At 47.8% G+C, this 14,904-nt stretch overlaps 2 protein-coding genes across 2 annotated transcripts in view; both read right to left on the bottom strand.

Annotated features, from left to right (window-relative positions):
* LOC131878087 (carbohydrate sulfotransferase 1-like) overlaps positions 1-5,466 on the bottom strand; it is a 35,253-nt gene extending 29,787 nt beyond the window's left edge. Inside the window, 1 exon segment of the mRNA XM_059223985.1 lies at positions 5,131-5,466. Within this exon segment, the coding sequence (XP_059079968.1) occupies positions 5,131-5,466 (336 nt within the window).
* A 2,166-nt stretch (positions 5,467-7,632) lies between these two features.
* On the bottom strand, positions 7,633-13,999 carry LOC131878429 (uncharacterized). The gene is made up of 2 exons (XM_059224402.1): positions 12,209-13,999; positions 7,633-8,642 (listed from the first exon to the last, which is right to left on the bottom strand). The coding sequence occupies exon 1, from the start codon at positions 13,928-13,930 to the stop codon at positions 12,737-12,739; it is 1,194 nt and encodes a 397-aa protein (XP_059080385.1). The 5' UTR covers positions 13,931-13,999; the 3' UTR covers positions 7,633-8,642; positions 12,209-12,736.
* Between the last annotated feature and the right edge of the window lie 905 nt (positions 14,000-14,904).

Raw genomic sequence — 14,904 nt, 5'->3', positions numbered from 1 at the left:
GCTATCACACAAGCTATGGCATGTCCGCATGTCAAGCAAACGAGCACTCATCAACCCCAGGATCCATCCACGGAGTTGAATCTGTTTCCAACCTGATAGGAGATCTTTGAAAGTAACGCCAAAAGCTGTTGACGAGCTCGTGGTTTGCTCTAAAACCACCTAATGGCAAGACTAGGAAAGCTGAATTAAAATTTGTTCTTGTCGTGGCATTCTTTCACCCAACGCCTCGGTAGCGCAGTAGGCAGCGCGTCAGGCTCATAATCTGAAGGCCGTGAGATCGACCCTCACCCGGGTCAACAGCCTTACTCAAAAATTGAATGAGTCACTTGCAATTGGCGAGTCCCCCTCGGACTGGAAGCTTGCGAAGACAGTACCTGTATGGAAGAAAAAAGGAAGTAAGGAGATCTTTGGCTCGTATCGCCCCATTGGACTAACAAGCTGCCTTGGGAAGATTGTCGAGACAGCAACATGCAAACAACTCCAGGACGAGAGGCATTATTCCAGATGGACTCCATGGCTTCCGAACCGGAAGGGGAACAAGCACTGCTCTAATGGAGGTGAATGAGCGGGTGAAGCAGGCGCTCTCAGAAAAGATGAAGGTCATGATAGTGGCACTGGACGCAAGTGCAGCTTTCGATCTCATAGACAAAAACTTTATCGTTCAGTCTATGAAAGTGATTGGGGCGTGCCCAAGTTTCTAAAATGGACAAAATGCTACATGAGTGGCAGAGAGTCGTATGTGCAAGTTGGCATCGAACAATCAGAAAGAGTGGGGTCAGACACTGGGGTGATACAAGGAGGTCCATCAAGCCCCACGTACTACAACATTGGAACAATATCACTGCAGCTCTGGGTGGTGTTAGCAACAATCATTCAATATGCTGATGATAGCGTCAGTATTGTTGTTGGTGAAACCATTGAAGAATGTGAGGACAAAGCGCAGAAGGTGGCGAATAAGATTTGTGAATGGTTTGATGCTGTTGGGCTTTGCCTCAACATCGAGAAATCTGAGCTCATTGGGTTTGGGTTTTCGCCCTCTCCTATAATAGTGAAGGGAAGCCTTGTGCATCCAACGAGTTCCATCAGGTTTCTTGGGTGTATAATCCAAAATGATTTAAAATGGGACCAGCAAACGGAAGAAATCTGCAAACAAATCAGAATGTCGGCTGGCCGAATTAGATTTGAGGGTCAAAATTTAAGAGTGAAAGAGAGAACCATATTGTACAACTCCTGGATAAAAGGAAAACTAATGTCAAATGGCCCCGTCTATCTACCCCTGTTAAATGAAGTACAGAGAGGGAAGATCCAGACAGCCTGTAATGCTGCTATAAGGGCAGTCAAACAAGTACCAAGACATGGCAAACTACCGCTAACAGAAATGAGACAATCCTTGGGAATTGAGTCGGTGGAAGAACTTTGTGAGATGGCAATCCTGCTCGAGGGCTGGAAACTCAGACCAGGAAATAATGACCAACATGAAGGCCCGATGACAAGAGGAAAAGCCAGAGGGAATGTGAGCGAGTGGAAGACGACTGGATGGAAAGGGAAAATGGTTAGCGTGAAAGTAAGGGCAGCATGGAGCAGACTCCCTGACGAAATCCGATGTGAAATGACCCTGAGAAGGACGAGAGTTTTTATAAAGAACTTTGTGATGCACCATTAAAGAGCATATTAATGTGGGCCATGGATGCAAATAGAGGGAAATGGCTCTCTAAGTACAAATCCATCAATATATGTATCAACAACACATACAATGGCTCATGAAATACACACATATTATATTATATACACTCAGCGTCAAAAGTCTTCAGCCCCCAGCAAAGTATCGAGATTTGCCTTCACAACTTTAGAACAGAACGTGCAAGGGAGTACCAAGCATGAGCACGGCAGTCTAGTTGTCAAACTCTCTCAGAGTACCAATGTTACAAGGTGTCACGTTTCAGTAACAAAAATGAGCTCATATATCCTTAAATTATACTGATAGTTAGGAAAAACTAAAGGGGCTGAACACTTTTGTCATTGGCATGATTCACTTTTTGGGCTATATGGTTTAAACAATTTACACTATCCCGCTGAAAGTTTGTATAAACATTGTTCCTTGACAGTCCTAAAAACATATTTCGTTCAACAAGTGTTTCACTGAACTGTTCTAAAGTTGTGAAGGCAAATCTCGATACTTTGCTGGGGGCTGAAGACTTTTGACGCTGAGTGTATATATATGCAACTCGTCGACGAATGGTCAAGAGCTTTCGGCATAGATTCGTGGGGCCCCACCCCACGCGAGTTCCTTAAAATCTGCTCGTACTTTCCTTCCTTCGACTTCGACTTGTTTTCATACGAAGAAAATTTTAAAACCCAACGGTTTGCCTCAATAATATTTTCACCGTCGGCCTCAGCCCGGGAATGCCTTCGCACTAAATTGGTCGACATTCGGATTTTGTTGGACTTGTCCTCGAACACGTTTGTTGGGGGCAAGTCTGAGACACATTGTCTAGTGTCAAGCTCAAGGGGTTCTACTCGCCCCTCAATGGGCGTCACTTCATTGCTGGCCCTTTTTTACTGAAGACTGGGTACATCACAACAAAGTCTTTACCTCTATGCGTGTCATCTTTCTCCACCTTCAAAAAGGCCGGTATGTCACGAGCGACGTGTTTATAGGAAAGACTAGGAAAGACAAAGTTTCCTATGATGTTCTTGTAGTATGATGGCTCTTCTCAATCTCCATTCACCTCGGAACGAAAACAAAGCCATTGTAGGTCACATCGGTGTGGTTGTAGAGCCAACATAACATTAGTTGATCTTTTTTACCATTTGTATTTCCCGCTTATATTACGTCATCAAAAAGATTTTGGTTGTTGTGTTTTTTGCGGCTTCTGATAGAATGGAATAAAGGTGGTTACAGAAAACGTGATCCCAATACCAATTCTTTTCGGACTCTAAATGGTTTTTTGTTACAGAACATGGACGGCTTTGCCATAAATCACTCCCTCCTACATCCCGGCCGGATTAATAAATTCCTCATCTCAAATCAGTTCATTGCCACTCAATATCTTCCCAACCAATACCCGCCTTTGACTTCCACATGCACCTGAGACAACCAGGTCTCACGCAAGCGTTATTTGACTTAAAGATTCCAAATGTATTGCCACTTGGAGAGGCTACAGCTACGCGTTTGATCGCTTCGACCATTGGCGCTTTGCAATCTCAGTAGTCTCATTTTGGGTCCGAGGCCCAACACAGCAATCCAGAAAAGGGAGGGAACTGACGACAAATGAAGTCGATTTCCACGGGCGAAATTAAAACGCCTATAACGGGCCAACGGCACGGGCTACACGCTCGAAATATAGCCACGAACATCCGCATCTATTGTGGGCGTGTCGTGTTAAAATTTCATCCCATTCGGTTCGGTGCGAGCGGAGATCCTTTGCCCGTTTTGACGCCAAAAAACAATCACGGGCGCGTGCGGGCGGCAACTTGGAGGCTCTCTGGACGGCCCTGCGGGCCTTGTATCGGCAAAATGGTTTTTACAACGGGGTTGGCCCGTTCATCGGTGCACCCGCCGGTGCCGTCCACTTGTCGGTCCGTGGCCCGGGGCCGGCGTGACAGGAGCGCTACCAAACGTACCCGATGCGGGCGAACGGGCTAATTAACCCGCCCATTTTAAACCCCGTAACTTCAAGTCGGGCCTGGACACGTTTTTTCATTTTGGTGTACCACGCCCCCCGACACGCCCAACCCGAGCGTAATTGTGTTTGAAAACTTTAAACGGGCGTAACTGGGCTCGTGGGCGGGGCTGCGCCCCGAAAATCTGATACAATTTTGGGGCGGGGCTAACTTGAACCTCCCCCAAATTTCAAGTCTCCTCCCCCCCGGGAACCCGCTCAAAAAAGGCGCCGTTAATGCTTCACTATTTTTATTATAATAAGGAGAGAAGAGATTAGCGACCTCATGCCACTCAGTGTCAGCAGTTCAAACAGCGTGTGCTGCAATTGGAGCGTTTCACACTCAACAAGGTTTTGCATCGCCATGTCACACCCCGGAAATAAAACCTTCTGTCAGGATTAAAAAAACGTTATGGGAAGGCCCCGCTTCAAGTGCAAGTACTGACTAAAGACCAATACCGAACATTCTTGAAAACTTGCCTTGGGCCGTCAATGATGGTGGGCACGGTTCGTGACTTCCGGACAAGCTGGACCAATTTCTCCCCCATACCAGTGCTAGGTGGGGCGATCTTCGTTGGCTAAAAGTGCAACACGTCACAATTTCACTGTCGGAAATGTGGGTCCACTTTCCTCTACCAAAAAATGATCAGGAACGCCAAGGTCACTCTGTGTTTATTAAACCCAGAAATTTCCCATTCTGACCAAGTCAACTTACACTTACACCACGGTATTTCTCCCTCCTCTCTCTTCTGTTTCAAAAACCTTACAATGGCTTTGTACTACCGACAATTACAGGCAAGGGTGCACAAATGACTCCTCAAGGGCACTCTCTGGCTTCTTACAAAAGTTGCCGGGAGGCCCAACAGACTGTTTTAGTTGCCATGGGCCTCCCACCCGCCTTATTCGGCATGCACTCAGGGCGTCTGAGTAGCAGCGTTATCTTCAAAGATGCAGGATACAACCAATCCTATATCGCCTCAAGAGTCGGTTGCTCTTACAATTCGGCTATGGCTCATTGCTACTCAAACGAGCTCAAAAATTACCCAATTCAATGAACAATTGTCTTGCTTTATAATCACTGCAAAAGTTGCCTCCCTCTGAATGAAGGTGCTGCGTCCTCGTAGCCGTATCTTGGTCGTTATCTGGAAGGGTTGTGGAATTACTGCAACAAGAGATGGGTTTCCAAGGGCACCCTTGTGTCCTTGGTTGGCAGTTATGATACCAAATTAAGCCACTGGATATGCTGACTAAGGCAATCAGGGTCGTTGTTATATTCTCATGACATGACATTCTCCAGACATGAGAATATAACATCTCCCCCCCTTACCAAGAAGTATGAGCGCTGTTCCCTCAGTTCCAACACCTCCATGTGTGATGCTACAAAGTAAGAACGGAACTTTTCGACCCACGCTCGCATTTTTGGAGGGCTCGATTCCAATGTCAGAATGGGGGGCTGTAAATCACTTGCCACCCGGCAGGACGGTGCTGGTCGTTGGAACGCTGCGGACACCCCACTCGGTTGCCCCCCTCGTTTCAAGATCAACGCCGTTGTATTGGCTGCAACGCCAAGTTGAGTCATGAGGTCTTCCATAACGTCTTCTTGTTCCAATGCCAACTTGCTGTCGTCAATGACCAACTCATCATAAATTTCCGCAATTTTTTCGACCTGATTTTGAAGATCTTTGAAAATGGACCGCACCATTTCCTCATCGATTTCCTCGCCCGCCGCTATGCCGTCCAATAATCTCTGACTCCTCGTAAAATGACCTTTATGCGTAAGAACCGACGCTAAATTGGTCGCCATGGCTGTGAATTTGGTCTAGCCTCACTCCTTGATAGACAATGGCTGCCTTTCGCCCAACACCAAGCCTTAACGTAGACGTCACAAATTACAACGGAACCAACGGGGAAAGTCGGAGTAGGAGCGATGTTCTTCCGATATCACGGTTTATTACCAACTGCGCCATGTATGATTGAGGTGGCGGAGGCTTACGATGGTATCTCACTGGTTACTCGAAATCAAGTGTAGGTTTTATTGGACCAGCAGAACAAGGAATACCGCGAAGGAGAAAGGAGGCAGACATGAGAATATAACAGTCATCAATAGTGTTGGCGTTGACCATGCATCAGATTGGTTGTCTTGATGAGCAGCAGCCGCTAGGTCGGATAATGGTATTGGCTGGGACACGCCTTGTTACTCTAGTTGTGATAGTAACTGGTTTAGGCCTTCACTGGGAAGGGGGCGGTGAGGTTGATTGTGGTTGAGGAATTGGGATAGGTCGAATGGTAGGAGTTTTGGGGGTTTAGCTACTACCATCATGGGGCTGAGCCAATCGTTGCGGGCGGTAGCATTGTAGGGTTCTTTGGCATTGAACGTACATCCAACCAGTAGTTGCAGGGTTGTGACTCCTGTTTCGCACTTGACGTCTCTTGACCCGTTCGCACACGTGATCTGGGCCTCTTCTGAGTGTCTAGCGAACAGCAGGAAAGTTTGCACGCCAATTAGACGGAGTTCCATTCGTTGACTCATGGGCTGGAGTTCGAATGGACAATGTCGTTGTATCCAATCCGTATCGCCTTGGTACAGAGCATATAGGCAGGTGGTAGTCGAGGTTTTGGTTAGCACTCTCAAGTGGGGACATAGATGGAGTTGTCTCAACTTGACGCACGCATTTAGGTCGGGCTGATTGAGCTCTTGGTAGAGAGGGTGCCTTCCTCATTCATCATTAGGTATTGTTTTGAATGGGTGATCCTTAGATCATGGCCTTGGTTAGTACAGGGTGACAACTATGTTTTAGGGCATCCAAAAGTAGCTTCAAATGCAACTCCATCATTCAAATTTCCCGCCATATGCAAAAAAGGATATCATCCAATTACCTCTAATTGTTGTTATGTTGACTTTGTGATTTGTATAGTGTCTAGATTTGTCGCAAAATAGAAGAACATGAGGCCATCATAAAACTTTATAAGGAAGGCCACAATTGCAAAGACTTTGGAAGTCATGAAAGTGTCAAAATCAACTGTGTCATATACTATTAAAAGGTTCAAACAGTTCAACAGTGTTGAGAAAAGGCCAAAATCTGGTCGTCCCAGGTCGGTGAGGACACCAAAATAAGTAAAAACCACCAGAATGAAAATTTGTCGAAACAGCAAGAGGTCCATTCGACAAATGGCTCACCAGGCAGGTGTGAACCGGGAAGTTATGCAAAAGGTGGTCAAAGAGGACTTGCACATGACTGCCTACCATATGTAAAAGAGACAGATATTGAGTTCAACTGTTATCCAGAAGAGGCTCTCCAGAGCAAGAAAACTCAAGAAGTGGTTTTAAGAGGGCACGGACATTTCTGTGATTTGGACAGATAAAAAGCTTTTCACTGTTGAAGCTGCTTTCAACAGTCAAAATGATCGGATTTTGGCCAGGAACATTCAGAGTGTTCCTGTGAAAGAGAGAACAATATTCAGGCGGCAAAAACCAGCATCTGTAATGGTGTGGGCTGGTGTAACTGATTACGGCAAGAAAACCTCTTTGGTCTTCATTCCAGAGGGTATCAAAGTTAACCAGCACATTTACTTGGACATGTTAGCCTCTAAGGTGCTTCCCTGGATCCAGGCTCAACAATGGACGGGTTCCTACTGTTTCCAGCAGGATGGTGCACCCTCCCACACAACAAAACTCGTTCAGAGCTGGTGCAAGTACAAATTTGAGCACTTTTGAGACAAGACAATGCGGCCTCCTTTCTCTCCAGATCTCAATGTAATCAACTTTTGTATTTAGTCAATTATGGAGAGGAAGGTTGGGATACGGTTGTACAAAAACATTGAAGATCTCAAGGCAGCCTTATTGACAGAATGGGAAAATGTTGACGAGGAAACCATACGTGCTTCTTGTACTGCAGCGCGAAAACGTGTGAAGGCTGTAATTTCTGGCAGAGGTGGATACGTCGAATAAACTTATAATGTGAATTGTAGCAGGGTATATATTTAATGATTTAACATAACAGAGTCACCTCTGAAATCTCAATAGATGAAGAGTAAAAGCCGTTTCAAAGTGCCCTAAGCCATTGTTGTCACCCTGTAATGACTACACGCATGGTCCTGTTGTCAATGTCGATGTGACAGGGCAACTTCTAGATTTTTTCCAAGTCCGTAGGTTCAAATGCGAGCCTGAGGGGTCCGTTGGCTTGACTGGATATGCGTTTGAGGGCGTCCTGGACCATATCGGGGTGAAAAAGGTCCACTGTGACTTGACCTTGTAGGGCTTGGGTCCAAGTATCTAGAACAGAGTAGATGTTATGAGTGGCTTGTGTGACAGCATATTTGGCTAAAGAGATCAGAGCCTCTTTTTGGAGGATGCTTCTCAGTTCCTGTTGTTGCCCGTCGACTTGTTGATGGAACCATACGTTATGCTTGACCAGCTGGGTTAGGGTGGTGTTCAGATGGGCGAGCTTTTGGCTGTTGGCGTTCATTTGCCTAACTGCAGCATGCACATAGTGCAGGGTGCCGTCGCATTGTCTTTCCAATTCATCAATACGTCTAGGCAACTGGTGGTTGCTGAACAGGACTCCTAAGGCGCCTCCAAGCGCGGTAAGACCTGCTGCTACTAACACAGCAGATCGTTTTGAGCGATTTGAGGTTCGTGTTAGCAGGCGTATTTCGTTGATTCGATGTAGGCATTCCAGCGTATCGAATTCGGTGACTTGTAAGTGCTTAGCCAATATTTGGTCTTCGGGGCTCTTGGTATCTCTGAGATATTGAAGGGTGTTGCGGATATGTGCCAGTTGGTTTGTGATAGGGTGCAGGTCGAGTTGGCCTATGATCAGGAATGCGGTGGTGTCTGTAGCTACTTCACCAATGGATTGAAGTAGGGCGGGTTCTGAGCTGATCTTGGGTTCTGTGCTGATCTCAGGTGAGGCTTGGTGTGTTAGGATGGGGTGGAAGATAAGGTGGAAGAGGGTCCAACCAATAATGGTGATTTCCGGTCTGCAAGACGAGGAAAATCAGTATGAATTCGGTGGATTTTGGCAAGGATGGGTAGGTGAAGGCATGAGGGAGCTAGGAAGAGGGGTTTTAAAGTGACTCTTGGGGGACGGGGCTCCTGTCTGTTTGAATGTTCATGGCTCATGGAGCCATCCGGGTGGAGAGAGGGTGTAGTTTATCTCTGGCCGGTTGCCGGGGATTTGGGCTGGGATGCCGGCATTTCTTCGGCTGTCTTCTTGATCATCTGTTATAACGGCTGCCGGAGGGAGAGGTAAGGACGGTACGGAGTTGGGTGGTTGGGGAATGGGAATGGGGAAACCTTGGTCCTCTAATGCTGGTGTCGGGTTGTTGTCTTCCTCATTTCGACTCACTTCACTCTTGCTTTCTTCCGCATCTGAATCCTCAGTGGGGGTGAAGTCAATCCCTCTGGTTTGGAATGTTGCCATTGGGGGAACCTTCAGTTGCAGCTGGGCGATGGGCTTACTGCGTAATGGCGAACATATCAGGAATATAAGTGTTGCAGTTTGTAGTGTGGTGTGTAATGCGTGACATCGTGGGCTCGGGGGAAAGTTACTGTCTGAAGGTTTGGGGTGCGGGTTAGCCTTTCTTGTGTTTTGTTCTTTGGGGGTTTGGAGATTCTAGGCTTCTTGGTGTTGGTTGATCCTTTGCATCAAGATCCTTGTTTCGGTTCGGGCAACTGTTGGTCCTGTTTGGGGTTGCTGTAGGTCCGTGAACATCTGGCGGGTTGTATGATACTTATTGTGGCCGGTGTATATCTTTTCACTATCAGTTGAGCAATGGCGTGTTGCTTGGGCCATTGTTGGATCTGGTTGGTGAGGTTGATGAGATACACGTGTATTGAGCTGGTATAGTTGGTGTCGATTACGCCTCCTAGAACAGTGATGCCTTGTGCGGTTTGGGAACTTTGGGTCACAAGTTTCAGGTAGATTCCTTCGGGGATCTTTGCTTGAATGGCGGTGGTGGTGATGGTTGGTACTCCTGGCAATAACAAGATACAAGCGTCTTTGGTGTGGTGGTTTCCTTCCGTGAAGATGTCTATTCCGATATTGCCTCGGTAGAGTCTTTTGGGTGGTCTGTCGGCCGTAGTTCTCATGTGGAAGGTTACGGCGGGTGTGTCTCTGGACTGGCCGGTGTTTGTTAGTCTGTGTGATGCATATGAAAGAAAGCAGACAATAGGCTTGAACATGGGCCTTAATAAAATACATGTTTAGCAAAAGTTGGGGGTTAGATAGCGGAAGGAAAGATGTTAGAGTAACATTAACCTGAAACCTTAATTGACAGCGTGTGAATTTAAAAAGTGTGAAAGTTGAAAATTCTGAAATTAAGGGGGGGTTGCCCCTCTCTTGAAGAAAGCTGGTCCTCCAGCTCATAGATTAAGAGTATTGAATATGGCGTTAGCCATTGCACTTGAAAAGTCATCATCTTCATTGGTAACTTGCCCTGGTTCCAAGGCAGTTCTTTTGGCTTCTGGCTTGGTCGGGGTAAAACTATCATTGAAAGTGCTGGCTCTTTGTTTGACGGCTGGTTGTCGGTTGAATTCTCTGTCTGTGAAAAGTTCTTCTGAATCCATTTCTTGGTCAAGATGAACTTCTTCCTACGACTTGCTTTTGTTGATGTCCGTGAGTTGGACCTCCTTGGATTGTTCCATTTCGGCTTGTTCGACCAGTCCTTTGCTGATTGGGGCGTGGTCTGGTACTAGGCTCGGCGATGGATAGAGCATTGGTTTGAAGATTGTTTTGGTCACTGTCTTGGTCTTTGGAATCCTAGTCGCCTTGGCTATATCCAAGCATACTGCGTTTGGAGTTTGCAGAGTTCCCAAGGATGAGCTTTTATTAACCGATCTTTGCTAACTATCTCCGTGGTGGTGGTGGACTTCAAGTTCTTTGCAGTGATAGCTTTGCGAAGTTTGACTTGTCGGTCGTTCAACAAATCTTGGACTTGATATGGCCCATCTTGGTAGATGACCGTTTTGCGGGACACTCCAGATTCGGACGGGTCATTAGCACGATATTTGAAAACCCATTCGCCTTCTTGTAGGGGCATGAGCTTAACTTTATTATCATAAGTTTGGCGATTGTTTTCGTGGTTCTCTAGTTGGCAGGTGCGGACCTGGTCTCTGACCTTGGCGAGGCGCAGAATGCTGGCGGATAGTTCGCCGGGTGGGGCTTCCACAATGGCATCCACTAACACCTGTGCGGGGATGACCGGTTCTTGCACAAACATTAGTTCGTGTGGAGAGATTGGCAAATTACTAGGCAGTGTCTGCCTGAGAGCGGCTAGGGCGGCTGGTACGAATCGAAACCATTGACCGGGAGAGGCCTGTTCTTGCTGCATGAGGGCGCAAGTGTGCCTTCTAAAGACCATTGCATTTGCTCTATGGGATTGGTGTGCTGTTCGTAAGCCATGGTTTGGCTCTCAATTACGCCTAACTTTCGGCATACGGCCTTGAATAGGGCCAAGACGAACTGTCGTCCACGGTCTGTGATGATCTTCATCCCAACACCATAGCGAGGAAAGAATTCATTGACGAGCACTTTGAGGATTGCTTCGGTGGTCATGGCATTGATCGGCCACGTTTCCGGGTACTTTGTGAAAGCATCCTGGATCGTTAACACGTAACGTTTGCCTAGCGGTCCTTGGGATCCAGGCCATGGACCAACGATATCTGCATAGAAATGAGTAAATCTGGTGTCAATAGCAGTACTGGTTCGTCCCAAAGGTACATGCTTCTCTTGAGTTCTCCGTTTGGCTTGTTGGCATGGTGAACATCCTTTGATCATCTGGGCGATATATTTGGCCATTCCAGGCCAATAGAAATGACGTCAGGCTTGGTTGTAAGTGCGGACTCTTCCTTTATGTCCGGCTAGAGGATGATGATGCAAGCATCGGAGAAGGGATTAGTGCATCTGGCACGCATACTCAATATTGATCATCTGTGACTAAACAAAGCTTGTCTTGCTTGAGCGATAACTTATCTAATTGGGATTGATATTGTCGAAGTTTGAGGTCGCCTAAACTTGACACATGTGGGGCGGACGGAGGTTCATTTACCCATAGTCTGACCTGTTTGAGTGTGACATCGTCCTTTTGCGCCGTAGGAAGGTGATACTTGATACTTAGCCATTTGTCTTAGTCATTAACCATTTCAATGCCATGTGATCAGTGCCTATCAAGAACTTTCTTCGCAATTAAAAGTATTTGAAATGTTTGACTGCTTGCAGAATAGCTAACAATTCTTTTCGGGTGACGCTGTGATTCTTTTCAGCATGAGAAAGAGATTTAGATGTACATATAAGCAACTGGTCTGACAGTACCATCATCCTGTTTCTAGGAGAGTACCGCGCCTGTAGCAAGTCCTGAAGCATCAGTGTCTACAATGAACGGTTTGGGGCTATGGAAGTCTAGATGGGCCAGCACTGGCTTCTCGCACTTTTGTTTCAGGGCTTCGAAAGCTTGCTGCTGAGTTTCAGTCCATACGAATTTGGCGTCTTGGCAAAGCAGCTTCTTCATTGGTTCTGCAATGTGACTGAATTTTGGAATGAACTTACGATGGTATGAACATTTTCCTAAGAACGTTCGCAACTCGCTGAGACTCGTCGGTAAGGGCCACTTGCGTAAAACTTCTGTGAGGCGCTCGGCCATGGTGAGACCACCAGGCTTGACCAGGTGTCCGAGCCATACGGCTTCTTCAGCAAATAATTCCGTCTTGGATGGACCCACTCTTACGTTGGCTCTCTCTGCTGCTTGAAGGAATTCTGCAAATCTGAAAAGAGCTTGTAGAAACGACTTGACAGGAAGTAAATGATCGTTTGACCCTAAATCCTGGGTTGGGACAAAGCTCATGGATACTTTTGAAGACGTACAGTATCAGATACCTTTCGTACCTTCTCTGAACACTGTACAGTACAGTCCCAATTTTTTTAGCCTCTCCCAATATGAGAGCTCTCTCAATCTTGCGATGTTCCTAGTGAAACATCTTTGGACTTGCTCGACCTTTTGCAAACCTGCTGAACTCATTGGAGCCCAAATGGGTGAAGCATATTCAAGATGTGGCTGGACAATCGACTTGTTCAGAGTTAGCATCGTGATGCTATCTCTGGACTTAAACGTGCGATATATCCAACCATACATTTGAAAAGCTTTACCCAGGTGTAGATCTCACGGGCAAATCCTTCCGTTAAAATACGCTGAATTGCTCCCTCGTAATGCTCCTTGAATCCGCTGTCCCTAGAGAGCCTCTGTCTCAAGCGCATCCATCTCTGTTCGGCCTGAGGCAAGTTGCTTCCCAACTGCTCCACCTGGGGTCTCCATGGAAGCTTCACCATAGAGCCCGGTTGACCATCCAACTTCTGGATGTTCTTCTCTAAATGGCCCAGCACGACTTGATCCTCGTTGGACCAGAGGGGCTGAGGCTTAACCTCAGTACCCAGAGCCTCTCCATCGAAGAAACGGTGAGCCAGACGGTGCTCCTCTTCGGCCATGAGGAAATGAACACTCACCGTCCCCTGGCTATCCGCAATTCCTGCAGGGGAAGAGGCACGTCCCACAATAGGACCCTTGGCTGCCCATCCCAATAAATTCTTCTCGGCGATGGGTTCACCCTGTCGGCCCATCCGAACCTCACGTGGGGCCAGCAACTCGACGTGATCCAGGCCCAACAATAAGTCGGGTTCTCCTCCCACATCTTGTAAAGGCAAATCTCTTAAATGGGGATATCTATCGTTGATGATTGTCCACTGGGCTCCTGTTAACTCATTGGTGAGTTTTCTGCCCTCTATCTCTGTGGCCACCAAAGGGAACACCCTTCCACTGCAGCTCAGATGGCTCCTGATGCGGAGCTGATACTCGGCCATCCTGACCGTCCATTTCTCGCCTCCCACCGTACTCAGCGGGACTGAGACCGATGATCTTCCTTTCTTCAGTTGGAGGGCCTTTCTCAGCTTGGATGACACGAGTGTCACGTCACTCCCCGGATCCACGAAAACCAAGGCCTCACTACTCATGCCATTGTGACCCATGAGGGTGGCCTTAAGCATACTGAAGGCAATCGGCCTGCGATTCGGGCTAATCGCCGCAGTAGCCACCGTGGCCACCGTGGCCGCCGGGGCCCCTCCCACCTCGGACTGCTCGTTTCTCCTCTCACTATGAACCAAGGGATGATGCCTTCGCCCGTTGTCAGTCACCGAGCAAAAGGTGCTCCTGCGACAGAGGCGTGCCTGGTGGCCCTTGCTCAGGCAGTTGAAGCACAGCTGGGCTTCGGCCACCCTCATTCTTCTCTCGGGCACGGTTCAAGGCGCAAACTTGTCGCATTTTTGAATGTTGTGTCCTGGTTCGTGGCAATTTGAGCACGGCGTGGGCGTGGGCGTGGCCGGCTGAGTCCGATCCTTGGCAGCCTGGGCTGTATGAGCAGACTTAGCTTTGCCTTGCCCCTTGTTACTCGAGTCAGCCGACGAGGATGAGGCGTACCGGGCGTACCGTTGACCTGGTGGGCCGGGCTGGGCCCTCTTGTCCTGTTGAAGCATTTTGCGATGGAATCGAACGCGTCTCTCCAACCACTGCGTGTAATCAGGGAGCCCAATCCTCGGTAATTCGCACGCATTGTCTTCCCATTTTCCCCTCTCGTCTCTGGGAAGTTTTGACACCATTTGTTTGACGAGAATCTTGGCTCCATCCTTGTCTAAATCCAAACCGGCCGCTAAAGCTATCACTCGGTCCCCATGCTCGCTGAAGGCCTGACTATTATTGGGTGCCACCTTAGACAAGGCCAGCAGACGGTCCTCATAGCAGTCTTGCAACTCCTCCTGACAACCGTAACGAGCTCGCAGGATGGCTAAAGCTTTCAAATAGCCATTGGCGCCCCGGCAATGGGTCACTAACTGGCGGGCATTGCTTCCCAGGGCAGCTTTAAGGTGGGCCAATTTCTCAGCCGGCTTAAGCGCGGCCGTATGCACCAGAGCCTCGAACATGTCCGAAAACTCCGGCCAATCCACCGGCTCTCCGTCAAAAGCCGGAAGCTTGCTCTTGATTGTGGGCTTGAATCTTTCACCCACTGTATTCAACGGCGTTGGATTTTCTGTCTCAATGGCAAGGTCGATCCAATCCTTAGCCTCCCTTTCTCGTAGACTCATCAAATACTCCCGAACCATGTCCTTGGGTCGGTTAGGCGAAATTCTTGCCCAATCCTTGCTCTGGGTCTTCTCTTTTCCAGAATCCATCCCTTCTGGCAAGGGCTTCAAGGCTGGTC

Source organism: Tigriopus californicus, chromosome 3 (genome assembly GCF_007210705.1).
Source record: "Tigriopus californicus strain San Diego chromosome 3, Tcal_SD_v2.1, whole genome shotgun sequence".
In the NCBI taxonomy this organism is placed as follows: domain Eukaryota; kingdom Metazoa; phylum Arthropoda; class Copepoda; order Harpacticoida; family Harpacticidae; genus Tigriopus; species Tigriopus californicus.
The sequence above is the reverse complement of the archived record's forward strand: the minus strand, read 5'-3'. Positions and strand labels throughout refer to the sequence as shown.

What these genes read in the sequence shown, in the direction of transcription:
- LOC131878429 (XM_059224402.1), bottom strand. Translation starts at nt 13,930, where the DNA reads ATGAGGGTGGCCGAAGCCCAGCTGTGCTTCAACTGCCTGAGCAAGGGC.